Source organism: Crocuta crocuta, unplaced genomic scaffold (assembly GCF_008692635.1).
Source record: "Crocuta crocuta isolate KB4526 unplaced genomic scaffold, BGI_CrCroc_1.0 scaffold196, whole genome shotgun sequence".
NCBI classification, from domain to species: domain Eukaryota; kingdom Metazoa; phylum Chordata; class Mammalia; order Carnivora; family Hyaenidae; genus Crocuta; species Crocuta crocuta.
In genome coordinates, this window is record NW_027531026.1 from 4,379,577 (window position 1) to 4,400,487 (window position 20,911).

Consider the following 20,911-nt stretch of genomic DNA (forward strand, 5'->3'; position numbering starts at 1 on the left):
TCCTCATCTTTTAGGGAGGTATTGGCTCAATTACCTAAAGAAAATTGTTCATAGCAATGCCAGAATGAGAATGAGACTCTACTCACCTAGAGAGAGAGCTGTTTGTGAACAGAAGGTTCTTTAGAAATCCTTTCCCTGGCTAGGTCATTGTTCTAGGCAAAGACCAGAATAAAGCTATGATTCTTTGAAATAACTCTACCATTTAAATTTTTTTCCCCTAAATCAAAGTGTCCTTTTCTACAATCTGTCCATATTAATAACATTTTACAGGGTTTTATGTGTGAAAGGATATACAGATTAACAAACAATATTTGTTTATAGTGGCACTTATTCACTTACGTGTTTTTACTTAATTACTTTTAAATGTTTATTTATTTATTTATTTATTGAGAGAGAGAAAGAGCTCACGCACGGGAGGGGCAGAGAGAGAGGGAGGCGGCAGAGAGAGAGGGCGAGAGAGAATCCCAAGCAGGCTCCTCGTTGCCATTGCAGAGCGCGATGCTGGGCTCCATCTCACAAATGGTGAGATCATGACCTGAGCTGAAATCAACATTGGACACTTAACTGACTGAGCCACCCAGACACACCTTAACTTTTTAAAATGGAAGTAATTTTGTGCTTTTGTGGATTCTGTATGTTGGTAATTTTCTTTGGTTTTTATTGTATTTTTTTTTATAGGTGAAACCAGAAAAACAGCTGTCTTAGCCATTTTGGATGATTCTGAGCCAGAGGATGATGAAAGCATTATAGTTAGTTTGGTGTACACTGAAGGGGGAAGTAGAATTTTGCCCAGCTCTGACACTGTTAGAGTGAATATTTTGGCCAATGACAACGTGGCAGGAATTGTTAGCTTTCAGACAGCTTCGAGATCTGTCATAGGTCATGAAGGTGGGTTCCTTTTTTTGTTTAGCACCTTCATTCTCTTTTCCATGGAGGTCTTTTTTTGTTTATTCTTTTAAAGTTTCCAGTGTTTCTTTTTTATCCTTTCATTATTTTGTAGAGCTATGTATATTAGTATGCATGGAACTCAGCTGGAAAAGGGCTCTGAAGTGAACTGTGTAACTGCATAGGAGCTTGCAGGTTCCGGCTTGCTTCCTCCCACTGGTGTCATTTTAAGGGAGTTAGACTTAGGGTGCTCAGCTTTCTCATTTGTTACATGACAAGAAATATTACTTTATAGTTTTTTTTTAGGATTAAATGAGTTAATGAATGTAAAGTGCTTATCATAGTCCCTAGCAAGTGTGTATGTTCTTAATGATAGTTGTTGATATTAAACAGTGAAACCCTGGTTCCTTGTTCAAACCAAATTGTAATTTGCAATTGGAAATTTTTCACTGTGGGTTTTATATTGTGTTGATGTTATTTTATGAGTGAAGTGCCAAACTAGAAAAAAATCAGAAAGTGTCCATTTTTTCTTTAAAAATAAAGATTTTCTTGAATCCTCACTTAATATTTTACATCATAGGTAGGGTTTTGCATCTATAGGCTAATTTTTACTTAAAACATTTTGACAGTGTGTTTTGTCTTTGAATAACCCTGTTTGAGAGAAAACTTCTATTTATAGCTTGTTTCAATTTAGTTTGTATTTAGAAATAAGAATAAATAACTGTACCTCAGAAAGAGAAGAAATGACAAGAATATAGATCATGTATTTGGACCTCTATTTTACAGATGAGAAAACTGAGACACAGAGATTAGGGGACTTGACAAGTTCATAAAGCTAGTTAATTGCTGTTCTGGAAACGACATATGGTTTAGTGTGCATTACCTTTTACTTTACTCTCAACTTGTGATTTATTTAACTTACCAGTACAAGTGTCTTAGCCATTTTTCAACATTCTTTCCTTTTATTGTGGTTTAGAATCTCATGTTGTCATAGTGATAGTGAGTAAAAACGACTAACAGGTTGCTGTAAGTCTGGTCTAAAGATAGATCATCAACTTTTGAAATATTATTTGTAATATAAAAGTCATTGTAGAAGTTAATGTTAATAATGACAGCAGCAATAACATTTATTGACATTTCACATCCATTATTACACTCATTTGAACACTAGTCCTATAAAGTGGGTGTGGTGGTATATACCTCATATTCTCACAAGGAGACTGAATTTATGAGAAATTAAGTAGCACAGTTATTCATAGTGGAGCTTAAACACAATACTGTCTGAATCCAAAGTCCATATTATTGTATAGGGAAATTTGTGAGGAGTATGTTTTGCTTGAACTTAATCTGCTGCATAACCTGACATTGTAAGAACTTTCAGTAAATATTTTGATTTGGGTTGGAAGAATAATGACTTTGAGTAACAGTGTCCAGGTAGGAGAAACAAATTGATGAGAGAACCTGACTGTATCTCAGGGTACAGGTAGAAATTGGATTTTTAGAGATAATAGTTGAAATCATTAAAATTAATAAGATCTTTGTGGATAGAGGAAGAAAGGCAAGGTGTTAAAGATGGAGCCATGTGGAACACCAGGATGAGGTGCTGGGGAAGGAAAAAGAGCTTTTGGGAGAGGGAGAAGGCTCTGCCAGAGGCAGAGGCAGGAAGAGGCTGAGAGAAGAGTCTGTTTACATTAATTCTCAGAAGAAGAAAGTAATGTGGTATGCAAGTGAGACTAGATGCCCAAATGGGCTGGAAGAAACCGTAGTAACTGTCTAGGATTTTAAAGGACAACTTTGGATGGGAAACAAATATCTAAGAACATCGAGGTCTTCGGGCAGTGCTTCTCAAAGTAGGGTCCTCACATCAGTGCCCGTCCACAAAGTGCTTGCTATTGATTTGTGGCAAGATAAGTTTAGAAGTTGAAATAAGCCTTTCTAGAAACTTTTATAACATTTTCCTTTAGTTTATAAGCAAAAGCATTATCTGTGGGCTTGTAATTTGTATGTATGTATGGTATATATTTTTTTTTTGCAAAGAGGAAAAAGAACTAGTAATTAAAATCGATAGGCCACATGTGTTATTAGTCAAAAATGTGCATTATCATATTACTCTAAAGGCATGAATTTGGTATTGGAACTAAAACACTGACTTGATTTTACTGCTTGCAGGAGTGCTCCTTAGATTTTTCATATTTTCTAAATAAAATTTGAGGTGAATTCTATTCCTTTACATACTTTCCTAAAACTTTATTCCTGTTTTTTTCTAGAGTCTAAATTAATTTTCTTTTTCCTTTTTAAAAAATGTTTATTTATTTTTGAGAGACAAAGAGATAAGAGTTTGAGTGGGGGGAAGGACAGAGAGAGAGGGAGACACAGAATCTGAAGCAGGCTCCAGGCTCTGACCTGTCAGCACAGAGCCCTCTGTGGGGCTCGAACTCACAACCTTTGAGATCATGACCTGAGCTGAAGTTGGATGCTTAACTGTTAAGACACTTACGTGCCCAGTCTTTTTTCAAAACTTTTATATTGAACCTCAAGAATTCAGAATTTTGTGTGTAAGTTATCATAAGCTTGCACAGATAAATGTGTATCAAGCATGTATGTTTACCCAAATGAGTTAATGACAACTTCATGGTGATTCTTCAAGATAAGTGCTGAACAAACAGAGTAAGAGGCGCCAGGTGGCTTAGTTGGTTAAGTGTCCAGCTTTGGCTGAGGTCATGATCTCACACTTTGTGAACCTGCTTTGGATTCTGTGTCTCCCTCTCTCTCTGCCCTTTCCCCACTCAGTCTGTTTCTCTCTCAAAAAATGAATAAACATTAAAAAAAATTTAAACAGGTTAAAAAACAAAATCATACCATGTGGACCTAACCAGTGTTAGCCCTGCTTTTGGCCTAATGTTGGAGTTTCACTTATGTGATTAGGTTTAAAATATGGACTATCCTGAACTTCTGGCTCTGGAATACATTTTCAGTTCATGGGGAGGAATTGCCTCAGTGCTTAACAATGTCCTGAATTCTGTAGAATTCTGTTTCTTCTTTTTGTGCTAAAGCAATTGGACAGATGCCCAGTGGTAAATATTACTTTCTTTCAAATGGAACAGGCACACTTAAAAATAGGGGACCATAGGTTTTTACTGTGGTTGAAAACTATAAGTGTGCTCTTTATAAATCCATGTTAGATGTGTCACTCAGTCATTCAACTCAGCAGCATCATAATCATCATGTCATAATCAGTGGCAAAAAATATGCCTTTTTTCAGAGACGGCTTGAATCTTTTTTAGGAAAAGATTTGAAGAAGAAATGCAATTTTTTAAAAATAAAGAGCTGCTAGAGAAACACACTCAACTTTTTTATTGATTGTTCATATTGACAGTTTGTGTTGCACACGATTCATATTTCTATAATTAGTTTAAATCATTTTCTGTTTATGGTAGAGGGCAGTTAATTTGGATGGTCCATGTTTCTATGAAAATACATTTCCTGTGTTTTAATTTTCCATTGTTATTAGACATGGTATAGTTGATGTTTTTCTTTTAGAAAGATTTCTGGTTTGTTTTGGGAGCAAGTAGACAAAATACTTAAAGTTGTTAAAATACATTTTACATTTATATTTCTTAATCTACATTAGACTAGGCCTAGATGCTATATGATAGATCTTCTGTTTTAGAATTCTATGGTATCACCAACTTTTGGTGGACTCTGGATTTTATATCAAATGATCTTCTGGGAATGTTATCAGACTCTTCTGTAGGTAAGGGCCCTGCTTAGGCTTTCATCCTGGGCAAAGACTAGAAGGCAGTGTAGCTTACCACCTAGCAAAATATTTATATGACAGTTATGACCTGCCCTCTCGGACATTCCTTTTGTCCTTGCCTTTTATACTTAAAAGACTAAGCACTTGTTTCTAAGTCTTCTTTTCCTATCTGTGACTGTTCTTTGACTCCTCATCCAGGTAGAGGGTAATTTTCTGGTAGTTTTTCCTAGGAGGCATTTTAAATGAACTTGGTTCCTGGGAGTCTGTCCTAAAGAGGCAATGTCACTTCCTCAATTTTGATTATTTGTTGGAAAAATTTTCACACTCTATGCTTTTTCACATGATTTGCAGTGGGCTTGCACAATTATATTTAAGGAATACTTTCTTTACCATTCATTTGTGTTTCTGTGTGTATATCCTGCTTCAGGTTGTGTTTCTTGCAGTATTGTCTTGCAAATTACTTACATAATAACTTGTTGAATTTTTATTTTATTTAAATTTTTATTTAATTTTTTTAAATGTTTTATTTATTTCTGAGAGAGAGAGAGAGAGAGAGAGAGATAATGTGAGTAGGGGAGGGTCAGAGAGAGGGGGAGATTCAGAATCTGAAACAGTCTCCAGGCTCTGAGCTAGTTGTCAGCACAGAGCCCGATGCTGGGCTTGAACCCACGAACCGTGAGATCATGACCTGAGCCCAAGTTGGATGCTTTAACCGACTGAGCCAGCCAGGTGCCCCACTTGTTGAATTTTTAAAGGTGGTATGGAATGGGTAGTTTTAGACTTTGAGCATTTTATATGTATTAAGTTTGTAGGAGGACTTCACGTTTTCTTTTCTCTTCTTAGTATTTCGTTTTTATTTTTACTTTTTAATGGTATATTTCACCCAGATCTCTGTGTACAATCTTGCAATCATATTCCATATTATTATGAATATAGATTCCCCTTCAATGTGGGTCTTTATTGACCTACATTTTGTTTTCTTGACACTTGTGTTCATAACCCGTTTTTGGCACTTGATCAAACTTCTTTAATTTTCTTCTTTCACTGTTACTAAGGTTTGGGACTTAAAAAATTTTTAAGAACCATCACTATAAACCTTTTTATTTCTGTCACCAGACCACACTGTAGGTGAAACTGCTTAATTACTCCAAGGCTCTCTTTATGTCTCTCAGTAATAAACTCTTCATTGATTACAAAGCTGCCCTATGAGAAGTTCTAGAAGGCGTACAATAGAGGAACTCTAGTATTTCATAGTGGTACCTATATTTTGTTCATATAAATTCTACAAGCATACAAATTTTGAATGATATGCTGGCAATTGTGGCCCATTGTACAGGCTTTCACTAACCTTGACATAAACTGATTCCTAACTAACAGTCCCTATGTGGTTCCAAAAAGTGTTTTTTCTAAGACATATTCTACTAATATAATGGTGATTGTTTTTTGTATTAAAAATCTTAAAAAAATGTATACATTGATGTATCTAAGGAAATCTTATTTAGAAGTCTTTCTGATACTTTTGTCTTCTTATGTTTTCCACTTTCCCCAGATAATTCATTGCCCTAAAGTTATGTATGCTTAACATTAGCATGAAACTTTTATTTTGTTTTTCAGTAACTGAAATAAAGATAATCTTTAAGTTAATTAATTTATGATATTTAAAAAAATTTCTCTAAGAGAATTTGTTTAGTTTTATTATTTTCAGAAATAAAAACTTGTAATTTGAAAATATTAGAAAATATTAGAGAAATAGAAACACATTTTGTCCTATTGCTCCTCTTCTTGTTTAAAGAGTATTAGAAGTGTTTGCTTATTGGATAACTAAGTAAAAGTAATATTTTCAGTGAATATGCATGGATTTCAGCTGTAAGTCTGTGCCACAAATTTAAATAACTTGAGTTCTTTTAAAGTCTTCTGAACACCATTCCATTTATCTTTTCATTAAAAATTAATTCTTTTTTAGTGAAATACTTCATTAACTTGTGTTCATCATCATCTGTTACTTTTTAATTGAGCATATATTCTCAACAAGCCATGTTGCCATAAGCAATACTTCTAGGAACTTACTTTTTTAAACTTGAGTAGTTTAAAAAATATGATTGTCATGATTGTCTTCAATTTTACAAAGTATTATGTGAGGATAAAACCCAGGAATGGAAAGTATCTAAAATACCTCAATTATCTAGGAAGGAAAACTGTAACTTTGGTGAAGTTACAGAGGCTGATGTACAAATTTGACACCTTTCCTTTGTATTTCTTTTTATAAAACAAAATCATTGATGGTATATGTAAGTTACAATTTAAAGAAATGTGATTTTCAGGTATTTGCAAGCATTTTTATGCATGCATTGTGTAAAATCACATTGCATATCAGTGTAAGGAAGTTGTGTCCTTTTGAGAAGTAAAGGAAGAATTTACTTGTGTTATTACTAGTTTTGACCATAAGGACTTTTTTTCCCCTTTAATTTACAGAACATTTATGTTCTGGTGCATGTTTTGGAGTGTATGAAAGTTTGTGTTTCCCATTTTAGCATGTGCTTTTGGTAACTTCTACATATTGAAGTTCTAAATGAAAGTACTTAAAAGTGGGATCCCTATGTTAATAAACAATAAGCATGTATAAAGCTTCTGAAAAATTCAAAGCAGAACAGCCTTGTAATGTTTGTAGAAAAGGTGCTGTAATAGTTGCATGTTTGGGATTGGGGTTTTGTTGAGTTCAAATATTATTTATTTTCTGTTAAGCATTTATCAGTCTTTACATTTCATTTGCAGGAGAAATTTTGCAATTCCATGTGGTAAGAACACTTCCTGGTCGAGGAAATGTTTCTGTTAATTGGAAAATTATTGGGCAAAATCTAGAACTCAATTTTGCTAACTCTACTGGACAACTCTTCTTTCTTGAGGTATTACCACAAAGAAAAGATTTAACAAAACAATGTAAAGAGTGTAAGTAAAACCTTGGTTTGTGAGCATAATTAGTTCTAGAAACATGCTCATAATCCAAAGTACTAATATCAAAGTGAATTTCAAAAACCATTGGTTCAGTTGTGATCATGTTACATTCAGCATCATGTACTATTTGTATTGCAAGAGATTGCTCATTTGTCAAGTTAAAACTTATTAGAAATGTTTACTCGTCTTGCGGAACACTTGCAGAACAAGTTACTCACAATCCAAGGTTTTACAGGTTCTTTAGATTTTGTAAAGAATACAAGGTTCTTTATATTTTGAAGAAAATGGGAAAACTCTGATTATGTAAAGCAAGGATTGACAGAGATTGATGTGAGAGTTTGCTTTAAAACCTAGAGGAAGAACATTACTTGAAGAATATCTAAGACTTAGAAAGTGCCTGGGCTGGGACACCTTGATGGCTGTCAGGTAAGGCTCTGAGTCCTGATTTTGGCTCTGGTCATCTCACGGTTCATGAGATTGAGCCTTGCATTGGACTCTGTGCTGACCGCTGCGTGGGATTCTCTCTCTCTCTCTCTCTCTCTCTCTCTTTCTCTCTCCACCACACACATACGTATTCTCTCTTTCTCTCTCTCTCAAAATAAATAAACAATTTTTAAAAAGTGGGTTTGTTTTTTCCTGTATACTTGGCAGATTTACTTGAAGGAAACCGCAGATGACAACTTTGTATTTGAGCCAAGGTCTCTTGCTGCTCTCCTGCTCTCCCATTTCTGGTGTCCAGTGTGTCATTCTGAACAGGATGGACAGTGCTGTCCTTTTCTGTTACTTCTTGCTGTCTTAGAACTTTAAATGAAAGACAGTAACAAACGTAGCTTTTATGTATCTTTTTATGTCTTGTTCACACTGTATTTTTGAGGTTCCATGTAGAAGCTCTTTCTGATAGTTTGAAAGAAGGTGATTGGGAAATAACTTTATAAAAGCATTTCTTGGATAGAAAGTCAGCACCATTTAATGATAAGTCTCTCATCTTCATCTCTTTTCTATACTCATGAGTTCTTGTTTGATAATGTGTTTCATTCTTTTCCTTCCTTATTTCCACTCCCTTAATATTAAACCAAGTTCCATAACTTTCTGCCTTGAGTACTGCTTTGGCCTTCTAATACCTACTTTTCCTGCAACACAGCGTTCCTTTTCATGCTTCCATTTTTCCTGTTCGCTGCTGCTGTAGAAATCTCTCCCAACGTATTGCTTTGTCTTAAATTTTCAGTAGTGCTACATTGTATATTGGATAAGATCTACATTCAGTAGCTCAGCATTCAAGATCCTCCATAATTAGCTGCTGTCTGCTTTCAGCCTGGTCTCCCCATGAGTCAGTGGTTTTTATTTATTTTTTTAATCCACACATTTTAATCTTGTTTAAAAAATATGTTTAGATGCACAATTTATAAAACCAATAAAAGCAGGAGACATTTTATGTTCAGTGTCAGTAGAAGGATGAACTTCTTTCTGTTTGTCATAGGGGTCATTGAATAAAACAATATTTGTGCATTTGTTGGATGACAACATTCCTGAGGAGAAAGAAGTATACCAAGTCATTCTCTACGATGTCACAACACAAGGTCATTCAAAATTCAATTCTAGCATATTATTCTTCTTAGAAAATAATACTTGCTATCTTTAACAACTAGATGCATACTAATTAAGAAGTATTACTTAAGTTTTTAAAAAGTATTACTTTAAATATTGTCTGTCCCATAAAAATGTTAGAGCTAAAAAAATCAGCTCAAAATGGGAATTCTTCTCTTGTGGATTCAGGAAAAACCTCTAAAAATTTTGCTAAATATTTTCTTATAGAATAAGATGCATTTCCAAAAGAATAATTTTTCTGTAATTAACTTATACTAGCATAGCAATTTGGATTTTGGCCAGTTGTATAGATAAATTCCAATCTAATAATTTTGAGTATATTATCGGGGTATGTCCTTGAATTTCTACTCAATTTTTTAATTCAGATGATTATTATAGCAAATAATGATGATCGTATATCAAGTGAAAATATTTTGTGATTTACTATCTAAAAAAAGAAAACTAAAGTGTGGGCTCTGTTTGTCAAGTGAAGATTTCTGTTGAAGGGGTTAATGATATAGATTACTTTTTGGTCACTTCAGTATGTTTCAGAATGTGGGGTTAAATTTAAGTATTTAGAAGTTAATGCCAAATCACTGTTAGATTTCTTGTGATTCCTGATGTTTTTAGGAGTTCCACCGGCAGGAATTGCTCTGCTTGATGCTCAAGGATACACAGCTGTCCTGACTGTAGAAGCCAGTGATGAACCGCATGGAGTTTTAAATTTTGCTCTTTCATCAAGATTTGTTTTGCTACAGGAGGCTAACATGACAGTTCAGCTTTTCATCAGTAGAGAATTTGGATCCCTAGGTTTGTGTTACTGTAGAGTGAATGGGTGCTTTTTGAACGTTCTACTTATGTGGATGAAAGCATTGCTGAAATAAATCAGAGACAGGAAAAACACTTTAGTATTTGTTAATTCAGAACACAACTTTATAACTTCTTTAGTTTTGAAGTTTATTTGTTTCTTTTTTTTAGTAATCTCCACACCTACTGTGGGGCTGGAACCCAACCCTGAGCTCCAAAGTCACATGCTTTTCTTTTCTTTCCTTTTTTAAAATTAATTAATTAATTAATTTTTAAATGTACTTCAAGTTAGTTAGCATATAGTACAACAGTGATTTCAGCAGTAGATTCCTTAATGCCCCTTACCCATTTAGCCTATCCCTCATCCCACAAACCCACCAACAACCCTCTTTTTGTTCTCTGTATTTAAGAGTGTCTTGTCCCCCTCCCTGTTTCATATTATTTTTGCTTCCCTTCCCTGCTGCTCATCTGTTTTATATCTTAAATTCCTCATATGAATGACATCATATATTTGTTTTTCTCTAACAAACTTCGTTTAGCGTAATACCCTCTTGTTCCATCCACGTAGTTGCAAATGGCAAGATATCATTCTTTTTTGATTGCCGAGTAATACTCCATTGTATATATATCACATCTTCTTTATCCATTTGTCTGTCGATGGACATTTGGGCTCTTTCCATACTTTGGCTATTGTCTATAGTGCTGCTATAAGCATTGGGGTGCATGTGCCCTTTGAAGCAGTACATCTGTTTCAATGTGCAATTACCAGGTTGTAGGGTAGTTCTATTTTTAATGTTTTGAGGAACCTACATACTGTTTTCCAGAGTGGCTGCTCCAGTTTGCATTCCCACCAGCAGTACAAAAGAGATCCTCTTTTTCCATATCCTCACCAACATCTGTTGTTGCCTGAGTTGTTAATCTTAGCCATTCTGACAGGTGTGAAGTGGTATCTCACTGTGGTTTTGATCTGTATTTCCCTGATGACATGTTATATTGAGCATTTTTTCATGCATCACTTGGCCATCTGAATGTCTTCTTGACATCCAGCGAAGTGTCTTACTCATGTCTTTTCCCCAATTCTTCACTGGATTATTTGTTTTTTGGGTGTTAAGTTTGAGAAGTTCTTTATGGAGTCACATGCTTTTCTGACTCAGCCAGTCAGGTGCTACTAATTTCCTTATTTTTGAAAGTTTAAAGTAATCATCTGTCATCACAGAAATGCTGTGTAACAGTCATAAAGTCTCAGCAGTATGTAATAATAGGCGCATTTTGGGTCCACCACCGTAGATTGGGTTTGGCCAGGGGTGGCCCTACTCCAGATGTCTCTCATCCTTCTCCTGGGATCATTAGAGGCCCAAGAAAGTAAACAAAAGCATGCCAGGCTCCTTGAGGTCTAGGCTCAGAACTAGTACAAAATTGCTTTTACCTTGTATGAATAGCCAGACCAAGTCACAGCCAAGCTCAAAGTCTACAGGCAGCACAGTATGCCTTACCCACAGTGGGATATCACTGAGGTATTACAAGGCCAGGGATATAGGAAGAGGTAAGGCATTGGGGCCAACAGGTGCTTTTAGGAAACTCAAAAAGTTAACACTAAGATATTATTTTAAAAGTTTAATTATAAAAACCTCTTCTCATCCGATTCAATTAGGAGCCATTAATGTCACATATACCACAGTTCCTGGAATGTTGAGTCTAAAGAACCAAACAGAAGGAAACCTTGCTCAGCCAGATGTTGACTTTGTCTCAGTAGTTGGCTTTCTGATTTTAGAAGAAGGGGAAACAGCAGCAGCCATCAACATTACTATACTTGAGGTAAAACTGTTTAGCTCTTGTTATATCAAGTCTGAATAACCACAAAAGAATTAGACATTGATGGAATATTCTGGTGCCTTCAAATCAACTTGTTTCTTTTTGTGATATTTTTACAACCACCCTAGGGTTTCTGTTCTTGTCTAAATAGGCTGGTCTACTGTTGTGTATTTTGTTATAGAAACATCTCCTGATAAAGAGAATTTCCTTAAGGCAGTCCCCTTTAAGATAGGCATTGGCTTATGAGATTCCAGGGGAGCATTTTGATTACTCCAAAGGATTCATTGGACCAGCAAATCCATGTAGGTCAGCATTTTAGTCGTTAGGACTGGTTAAATTAGAGATAGTGAGAAACTCACTGGAGGCTGATGGCATAAAATGTGATTATGGTCAAACCTAAAGTTATCACTGGTGACTGAAATTGCATTTTAAATGATTTTTCATCTTGTAAAACCTCATGCTGTTTTGGGACCCAGTGTTTTAGCTACCTGAATACATTTCTGAAAGGTTTATGAAAATAACATGTATGGAGAAGGTCGAAGATGGTATGTGTGCATATTGGAGGGAAGAGCATAAATATTGCTTTAGAAAAATAATTTTCAACTAGTATGTATTTCAGGAGTTCTGTTTTTGAAAAGGTTTTATTTACTCAGAGGCTTTTTACTTATAGAAAATTCTAAGTAGTATGAACTATCCATTATCTGAAGTTAGTAACTCTTACTTTGTTGATTACCATCGCACAGTGACCTAATACAGTAGTATGAGAACTCTAGAGCTGTAAGATAAAAGGTAATACTCAGCATGTGACATAAAATACACAATTTGTAAAACAAAACAAAACATTTAGCCGAGTCTTCTTTCAAATATATAACCTATTAACATAAGTGAATATAAATAAATGGATTATTCCTTTGTTATGATAATTTTTAAAACAGAAAATATGTAGCCAACCCTTCTTTTCCTTGCAGAGTCTAGATTTATGAACACACAGTTTGAGTTTACCTTTTCCCCCCTAGGTCTTTATAGCCCTTTTTATTCCCTGAGTGGAATGAGCTTAAGAGACTGCAGGCCTGTATATACAGAAAGACGCCAGGCCTGAGCTGGGGGACAGGGTGAGCAGTGACAGAGGAGTTGCTGCATGAGAGTGAGGAACAGTGGGGATGAGTGAGGGGCTGTCCCTTTCACATCACTGACTATAACTCCCACTGGTCTGTATGTTATAGAAGATAGTTTAGAGAATGTTTCCTTTTTGTTTACAATGAAATATATCTCCATTAAATAAAATGAATAATATAAAATGTATGTACTGACATTATGCACGTGCGCGTGCGTGCTCACACACACGCACATTGAGATTTTATGTAAATATTGTTGGCTATCATGTTACCATTGACATGGACTTTGCTAGTCCCTAAGTTTTAGATACCTGCCTTATTTTCAATGCTGTTTTGGGCACTAGTGATGAAAAGTAATAGTGTATTAAAATTAACCGTCACAGGTGCACCTGGGTGGTTTAGTCGGTTAAGTGTCTGACTTCGGCTCAGGTCATGATCACAGTTATGTGTTCTAGTACCACATTGGGCTCTGTGCTAACAGCTCAGAGCTTGGAGCCTACTTCGGCTTCTGTGTTTCCCTTTCTGTCTCTAATCCTTCTCCTGTTTGTGTGCTCTCTTTTTCTCTCTCAAAGGTAAATAGATAAACATTAAAAAAATTAATCGTCACAAATAGCTGTCATTTTTTAAGGACTCTCTGTAGGCCAGGCACTCCATACTCATTATTTTTAATCATTATTATAATCCCCAAAGTAGCAATTATTTCCACCATTATAAAGATGGTGGCAGGTGAGGCCTTTAAGTAATTCACTTAAAATTATACAATTTGGTCTTAGGCCTCCTTGACTGTGAAGCTTGTTTTTTTCATGGTATTCTATTTCACATTCCAGTCATTGGATAGTAAGGTAATTTAAAACCTTTTGCTCCCTTTATATTTAAAATATATTAGGTTTGTATATTTATGTTATTGATTGACATTTTATATCAGTCTAGGAAGAATATATTAGTTTTATGTGGTTCACCCTAATAACTTATCATACAATGGTGTAAGTTTGTGCTTTTATTATTTTTTAAAATATCAGCTTTATTGAAATATAATTAAATACTGCATGGTATCACTTATGTAGAATCTAAAGTATATATAAAATAGTAAGTTATTTAAAATATATATGGTGATTTTAAAAAAAAGTTTATTTTAAGAGAGAGAGTGTAAGCAGGGGAAGGGGGGGGAGAGAGAGAGAGAGAGAGAGAGAGAGAGAGAGAGAGAAACTCACGTAGTTCTCCACACCATCAGTGCGAGGCCTGATTTGAAATTCAAACTCACAAACTGTGAGATCATGACCTGAGCCCAAGTTGGATGCTTAACTGACTGTGCCACCCAGGTGCCCTTGTGGGCATGTATACATTGTGAAAGGGATACGCCCTATCTGTTTAATGAATATTCATTACCTCACTTGTGTATCTTTTTTGTGTCTGAGTATATTTAAGTTCTATTTCTCCTAGCAAATTTCAATTATATGATACAGTGTTATTACCTATATAGATACTGTGTTTTACATGAGACCCTTGGACCTTATTTATCTTAGAGAGAGTGGAGTTTGTACTCTTTTACTAACCTCTCCCTATTTCTTCCACCCCAAGCCCCTGACCCTGGCAACCAGTTTTCTACTGTCCATTTCTATGAGTTTAACTTTCTTTTTTGTTTCTTTTTCAGATTCCACATATAGGTGATCCCATGCAGTATTTGTCTTTATGTGTCTGGCTTATTTCACTTAACATGATGCCCTCTAGGTCCATCCATGTTGTTGCAAATGGCAGGATTTCTATCTTCCTTATGGCAGAATGATATTCCATCGTGTATATATACACCACATCTTCCTCATCCATGCACTTGTTGATGGACTCTTAAGTTTTCATATTCTGTCTATTGTGAATAATTCTGCAAACATGGGAGTTAAGATATCTCTTTGATAACCTGTTTTTATTACCTTTGGATATATACCCTGGTGTGGAATTGCTAGATTATATGTAGTTCTAATTTTAATTCTTTGAGGGATCTCCTTATTGTTTTAATTAGTGGCTGCACTAATTTACATTCCCACAAGGTGGGACAGGAACAGTGCACAAGGGCTCCCTGTTCTCCAAATCCTCACCAATACTTCTCTTTTATCTTTTTGATAATAGTCATTTTAAGAAGTGAAGATAATGTCTCATTCTGGTTTTGATTTGCATTTCCATGATGATCAGTGATGTTTAGCACCTTTTCATGTATGTGTTGGCCACTTGTATACATCTTTCTTAGAAAAATATCTACCCAGATATGTTGTACATTTTTAAATCAGATTATTTGTGGGTTTGGTGTTTTTTTTGTTTGTTTGTTTTTTTTGCTGCTGAGTTGTATTAGTTCTTTATATATTTTGGACATTAACTCCTTATCATATGTGTGATTTGCAAATACTTTCTCCTATTCCATTGGTTGTCTTTTCATTTTGTCAATGGTTTCCTTTGCTATGCAGAAGCTTTTTAGTTTGTTGTAGTCCCACTTGATTATTTATGCTTTTGTTGCTTTTACTTTTGGTGTCATATCTGAAAAAATATCATAACCAAGAATGTTTATTTAAAATTTTAAATCTTTTCTATTCTAGCTTTGCATTTTTATACATACTGTATACTACTTAAGTGTATATATTTACCAGATAATTTAAAAAACTGCTTGTGAGAGGTCATGACTTTGAGAGCATACCTATAGGGAGTTTAATGGATATAATTTTTGCAGGACGACATACCAGAGCTAGAAGAATATTTCCTTGTGAATTTAACTTATGTTGACCTTATCATGGCTCCTTTAACTTCATTTCCTCCTAGACTAGGTATGATTTTTGTTTGTTTGTTTCTGTTTATTCACTGCAAATGAAGTAAAGTTACTCATTTTTAAATCAGAAGTAATCACTATAATACTTGTTAATTTCAGCTATGGAAGAAAATATGGTGAGCTTTTATGTTTATTTTAATTTAGAGATTGTCATCTATTGCAGTTTTATACATTAGACATCATAAACACATTCAAGAATTATTTATTGTGTGATGCTTTCTAAATTTTACGACTATTTATAGCCAAATTTGTAATCTTTAGAATAGAATTCGTTCTTAGAAAGGCATTTTTCCTTTTAAAACTTAATTTGCTATTTTTATTAGATCTCCGAACTATCAATTTTATTTTTCTTTAGGATAAGCAGAACTTTTGTTTGTTTATTGTGTTCTCTGCTTCTTTTTTGACCTTTTACCTCTTTCTTTTCATGCTTTAGAAAAGACTCACTTAATTCATTACAGACTAAAAGGTAAAATTTGAACCTCAGTACAGATTTATGTAGATTACTTTCACAAGATGCATTCTTATTTTAAAACGCAAACTCTAGTGTGCAATTTGGACATTCAGTATTGAGAATTTTGTCTGAAACTTGTGGGTATGATGGCCCAGGAGGTGTAGACTGTGGGCATTATGGTAGCCTGTTCCCCATCCCTTGGCTAGAAAGAAGGTGGGCTGGTCGACGGGAAAGTAGCCTGGGTTCGAGGAGGAGAAGCATGACTGAGAGGAGTAACCTAAGAAATAATTGTTCCTCAGTCACTTGTGAGGCTCAGTATGATAGCTTTGAAAATAACAGATGGGAATAATGAATTTTTAACATATTACAGTAAAACCTTGGTTTGTAAGTGTAATTCATTCTGGAAACATGCTTATAATCCAAAGCACTCAAATATAAAAGCAAATTTCAAGAACTATTGGCCCATTTGTGATCATGTGACATTCGGTCTCACATACTACTCCTATTGCAAGACATTGCCCATTTATCAAATTAAAATTTATTAGAAATGTTCACTCATCTTGCAGAAAACTCACAGAACAGGTTATTTACAATCCAAGGTTTCACTGTATTTGAAAAGTTTCATTCTTGTGCAAAAGAAATTTGACTCCAGTGACCAAGCTGTTTATATGCAGCATTTATTACAAGATAATTACTGTTTATGCTAAGAAAACTAACAAAATACTTCATATTTCTTTATACTCATATTAGAGGTAACTTAAATAGTGTGACTTCTGTTTAGTGCTTTCCAATGCCCGTTTCAAGTGCTTTACATATTAGTACCATCATTCCTTACACTTTCACATTTTACAGATGAGAGAGTGGAGGCGAGAAGTTAAGTAAAGTGCCCAGAGTCACATAGCGAGGAAATGGTAGAGCTAGGCTTATGCTGTGTAGCCTCTAGTTTGATGGACACAAATTTTGATTTTATATTCTTTTCTTGACAATGTTCTCTTTGCTCAGAGGTAGTTATACTCTCCCTATCCCTTCCCCACCTAGGCAACTGTTACAAGTATCCGAAGAGTAAGGTAGAATTTCAAATTTTAAAAGGGAAAGGACAAAATATTAAAAAATGAAACAGGGACACGGTTAATATGTCAAGACTGAATAATGAATACTGAGAATATACTCAACTTGGTAGACAGAGAATAAGATAAAAAGGGATAAAAGAGCTTTACTTCAGTCTTAGTCTCTGTCCCACTTAACCTTTCCTGTCTTTCCCTTTGTCTCAACTTGTATTCTTGTCTCTCCATTTTTCACCTTCTTACATCTGCACGTTTCTCTGCAGAACTTACTGTCTTTCTCTTTCCATTCCTTTCTCATTTCTTGCTCTTTCTTCTTCTTCCAGTGGTCCCTAGTTTCCTTTCCTCTTGAAATGGATTAAAATAATAGAAATAAAACCATAACCTCAATTGGTTCTTTTATATTGTTCTCAGTTAATTAGATTTTTATAAGTTGGTGTTCTTGTTAGCAAAAGGTTTTCTTATTCAAATATTATAAGCATTTAGATCATTATTTTCTTAAACATCTTTGAGTAATGACTGTGGTATCTCTTAGAAATTATATGATCTCAGAAGAAGGTCTTTAAATTCTGTGTCAAATAATTCTTTTTTAATCATTTCTATTTAAAACTATTACTTCTGTGTTTTCTTCAGATTCAGAGGGCTTGACTGCACAAATTACTATTGATGCCAATGATGGTGCTCGGGGTGTAATTGAGTGGCAACATAGCAGGTAAGACCAAGACTGTGTAAGAGTCCTTTTTTGAGCTCCAGATTTATTACCTACTGAATAAAATCTTCTAAGGAAAAGATTAATGTATTCTGTTTATTTTAGGTTTGAAGTAAATGAAACCAAAGGAAGTTTAACATTGATAGCTCAGCGGAGCAAAAGGACTCTTGGCCATGTTTCCTTGTTTGTATATGCCCAGAATTTGGAAGCACAGCTGGGGCTGGATTACATCTTCACCCCAATGGTGAATTCCTTGAGGATTATAGTGATTTAGGTCTTGTATAAATAAATCTTAAAGTAATAAACTATTATGTATTCCATATTAAATTAGGGCAGAAGACTTCTACATTTTGGAATAGCTACTTTCACTATTTTAGTAAAATTTGTAAACTGAATTTTTAGTTTTAAAGATTATTCTCTATCTTATTCATATATTATTTAGTTTTAATATTTGGTACTATTTTATTCACTATCTTATTGCAGTATATGTAAAGGAGAACACAAGTTATTGTGTCAAAGAATTTATATCATATTTGTATAATTATAAACACACTTTCCAAAGTGTTTCTCTTGCTTCTTGAAATTTTAAAGTCTTCTATTTTAAATTTTAATTTTTTAAAGTAATCTTAACACCCAACATGGGGCTCAAGCTCACAACCCTGATATTGAGAGTTGTATACTCTACCAACCAAGCTAGCCAGGCTCACTGAAAATTTTAAGTCTTTTATTTCTTTGTTTTAATTTACTGAAATACAGTTAGTGTTTAAAATTCTTTTTAATTTTACTCTTGGTGGCTTTTATTCCTTAGTCAAGTGTTTACTTTCTTCTCTTTCTCTACACATTTTACTTTTTAAATTTAATGTCAATTTAAATAAAAAGAGATCAATAAAAAGTAAGGAAATTTCTCTTATTTTTATTAAAATAGCTTATTTCACATTGCCAGCCATATTGTATTTTTGCCAAATATTCTGTGAAAACTCAACTGTGTGTTTATATATAATACCATCTACTTTTACTTTCTTGACCAGATTCTTCATTTGGTTGATGGAGAAAAGTATAAAAATATTGACATCATGATTCTTGATGATGACATTCCAGAAGGAGATGAAACATTTCAGCTGATTTTAACAAATCCTTCTCCTGGACTAGAGCTGGGGGAAAAAACAATAGGTAATTGATAATTTCTTACACACAGTTCATTCTCACTCATGATGTTTTCCTAACATGGAGGCAGTTGTAAAGGGATTAGAGTCTTGATGGTTTTCTTTTTTTTTTTTTTTTTTTTAATTTTTTTTTTTTTTTTTAANCCTGGTTTTCTATGCTTAGAATAAAAAACATTTTAAGTTTGACGTTTTGTAATCCCTATGTCAGTATAATAGTCCTTCCAGCCTTATGTGGTTGTGTGTGCTTCTGTGTGAGTAAAACAAAAAGTAGGTTGGTAATAAGGATAATATTAAGTCATTTCTGTGGCTACAAATTAAATAAGTAAATGTCTTTCATTTGGAATTTGAATTCTGCTCTGGTTTCCTATTTAGCCATAGAGGGAATGACAAGGTAGTTGTTTTAGTGTCATCTTATTGCTGTAGTATTTCCACATAAAGTTGAAGTATACTGATAACTAAGACATTATGGGAGCTACAATTCTTTGGAGCAGTTTGACATTGTTATGAAAAGTCATCTTAATTTACTGCTTGTTAGATATCATACTGACCGCTTAGAGAAGGTAAAAAAGAGAAGAGGAAACTTCATGGAAATATAGAGCTTGTAGGATTGGAAGGTCTCTTTAAAAGTCACTTAATTTAGTTCCTGTGTTGATACCTAAGTCAGCTACATTTAGAAGACCAAGAGTTGGCTGGCTCTTCAACCTCTTGTTTTAGCTAGTGGCTGAGAATTCTTTGGGATTCCCTTAATTTAATTAGCCTTTGTATTCCTAAATTATTAGTCTATATGTGAAAAAAAATTTTTTTGTAGTAAAAAATATGAAACAATCTTGAAAACTCAAGAATGGGTTTTACTTTTATTGCCATATTAATAAAACAGATTGATATTTCTAAGTATTTAGAACCTTTCTTGAGTCTGCAGCCATTGTTTCGAATTCAAAGAGTATATTGAAAATATACTTTAAAAAATGTTTATTTTTTGGGAGAGAGAGAGTGTGAGAGAGCACAAGCAGGGGAGGGGCAGAGAGAGAGAGAGGGAGAGAGAATCCCAAGCAGGCTCCATGTTGCCAGCAGAGAGCCCAACATGGACTTGATCCCATGAACTATGAGATCATGACCTGAGCCAAAATCAAGAATGGGACGCTGACCAACTGAGCCACCCAGGCACTCTGAAAGTATACTTTTTTTTATTGTTTTAGAACATAGAGGGTTCTATGTAAAGGATTGTAGGAATGGATATGTGTTGGTTAAAAATGTTTTATGTATAAACAATAGAAAACCCAATTCAAATGGACTTAAAGGTAATTTTGGCTCATTTAATCTGAAGGCCCAGAGACATTCATAGCCTTAGATGCAGTGGTACCAGTACTTAACATGCCATCAAGACCTGTTGTTTTCTGCCTCTTCTTGCTGCCCTTTGCAATATGGGCTTCATTACAAGTCCAGTGTTACCTGTCACATGATAATTATCCACATCTTTCTTTTACATTCCACATAATAGGAAAGAGGAGCACTCAAAATCAAGCATTCCTAAAAAAAGGCCCAATACAATTTTGTTTGGTTATATATATATATATATATGTATATATATATATACATATATATACATATATATATATATATATATATGTTGATTATATGCCAGCTGCCATGAGTAGGAGGAAAGAATATCTTGTTGGTCGCTGTCAAGTTTACTTTATGCTTGTAATTTTCTATTTTCAAATTGAAAAATAATCCTCAGTGCTTTGATAGTGGATGATTTCTTAAACTATGCCCTATTAATCAGCCTTTAGACTACTTCGAAACTTC

General features: G+C 34.3%; 1 protein-coding gene across 1 annotated transcript in view; it reads left to right on the forward strand.

Annotated features, from left to right (window-relative positions):
- The window catches only part of ADGRV1 (adhesion G protein-coupled receptor V1), a 506,890-nt gene that overhangs the window by 89,458 nt on the left and 396,521 nt on the right, over positions 1-20,911 (forward strand). The window contains exons 34-43 of the mRNA XM_077770967.1: positions 679-888; positions 7,415-7,545; positions 9,072-9,171; positions 9,809-9,988; positions 11,637-11,800; positions 15,626-15,719; positions 16,155-16,187; positions 17,867-17,945; positions 18,048-18,186; positions 18,971-19,112. Coding sequence (XP_077627093.1) covers positions 679-888; positions 7,415-7,545; positions 9,072-9,171; positions 9,809-9,988; positions 11,637-11,800; positions 15,626-15,719; positions 16,155-16,187; positions 17,867-17,945; positions 18,048-18,186; positions 18,971-19,112 — 1,272 coding nt within the window. The remainder of the gene's footprint in view (positions 1-678; positions 889-7,414; positions 7,546-9,071; positions 9,172-9,808; positions 9,989-11,636; positions 11,801-15,625; positions 15,720-16,154; positions 16,188-17,866; positions 17,946-18,047; positions 18,187-18,970; positions 19,113-20,911) is intronic.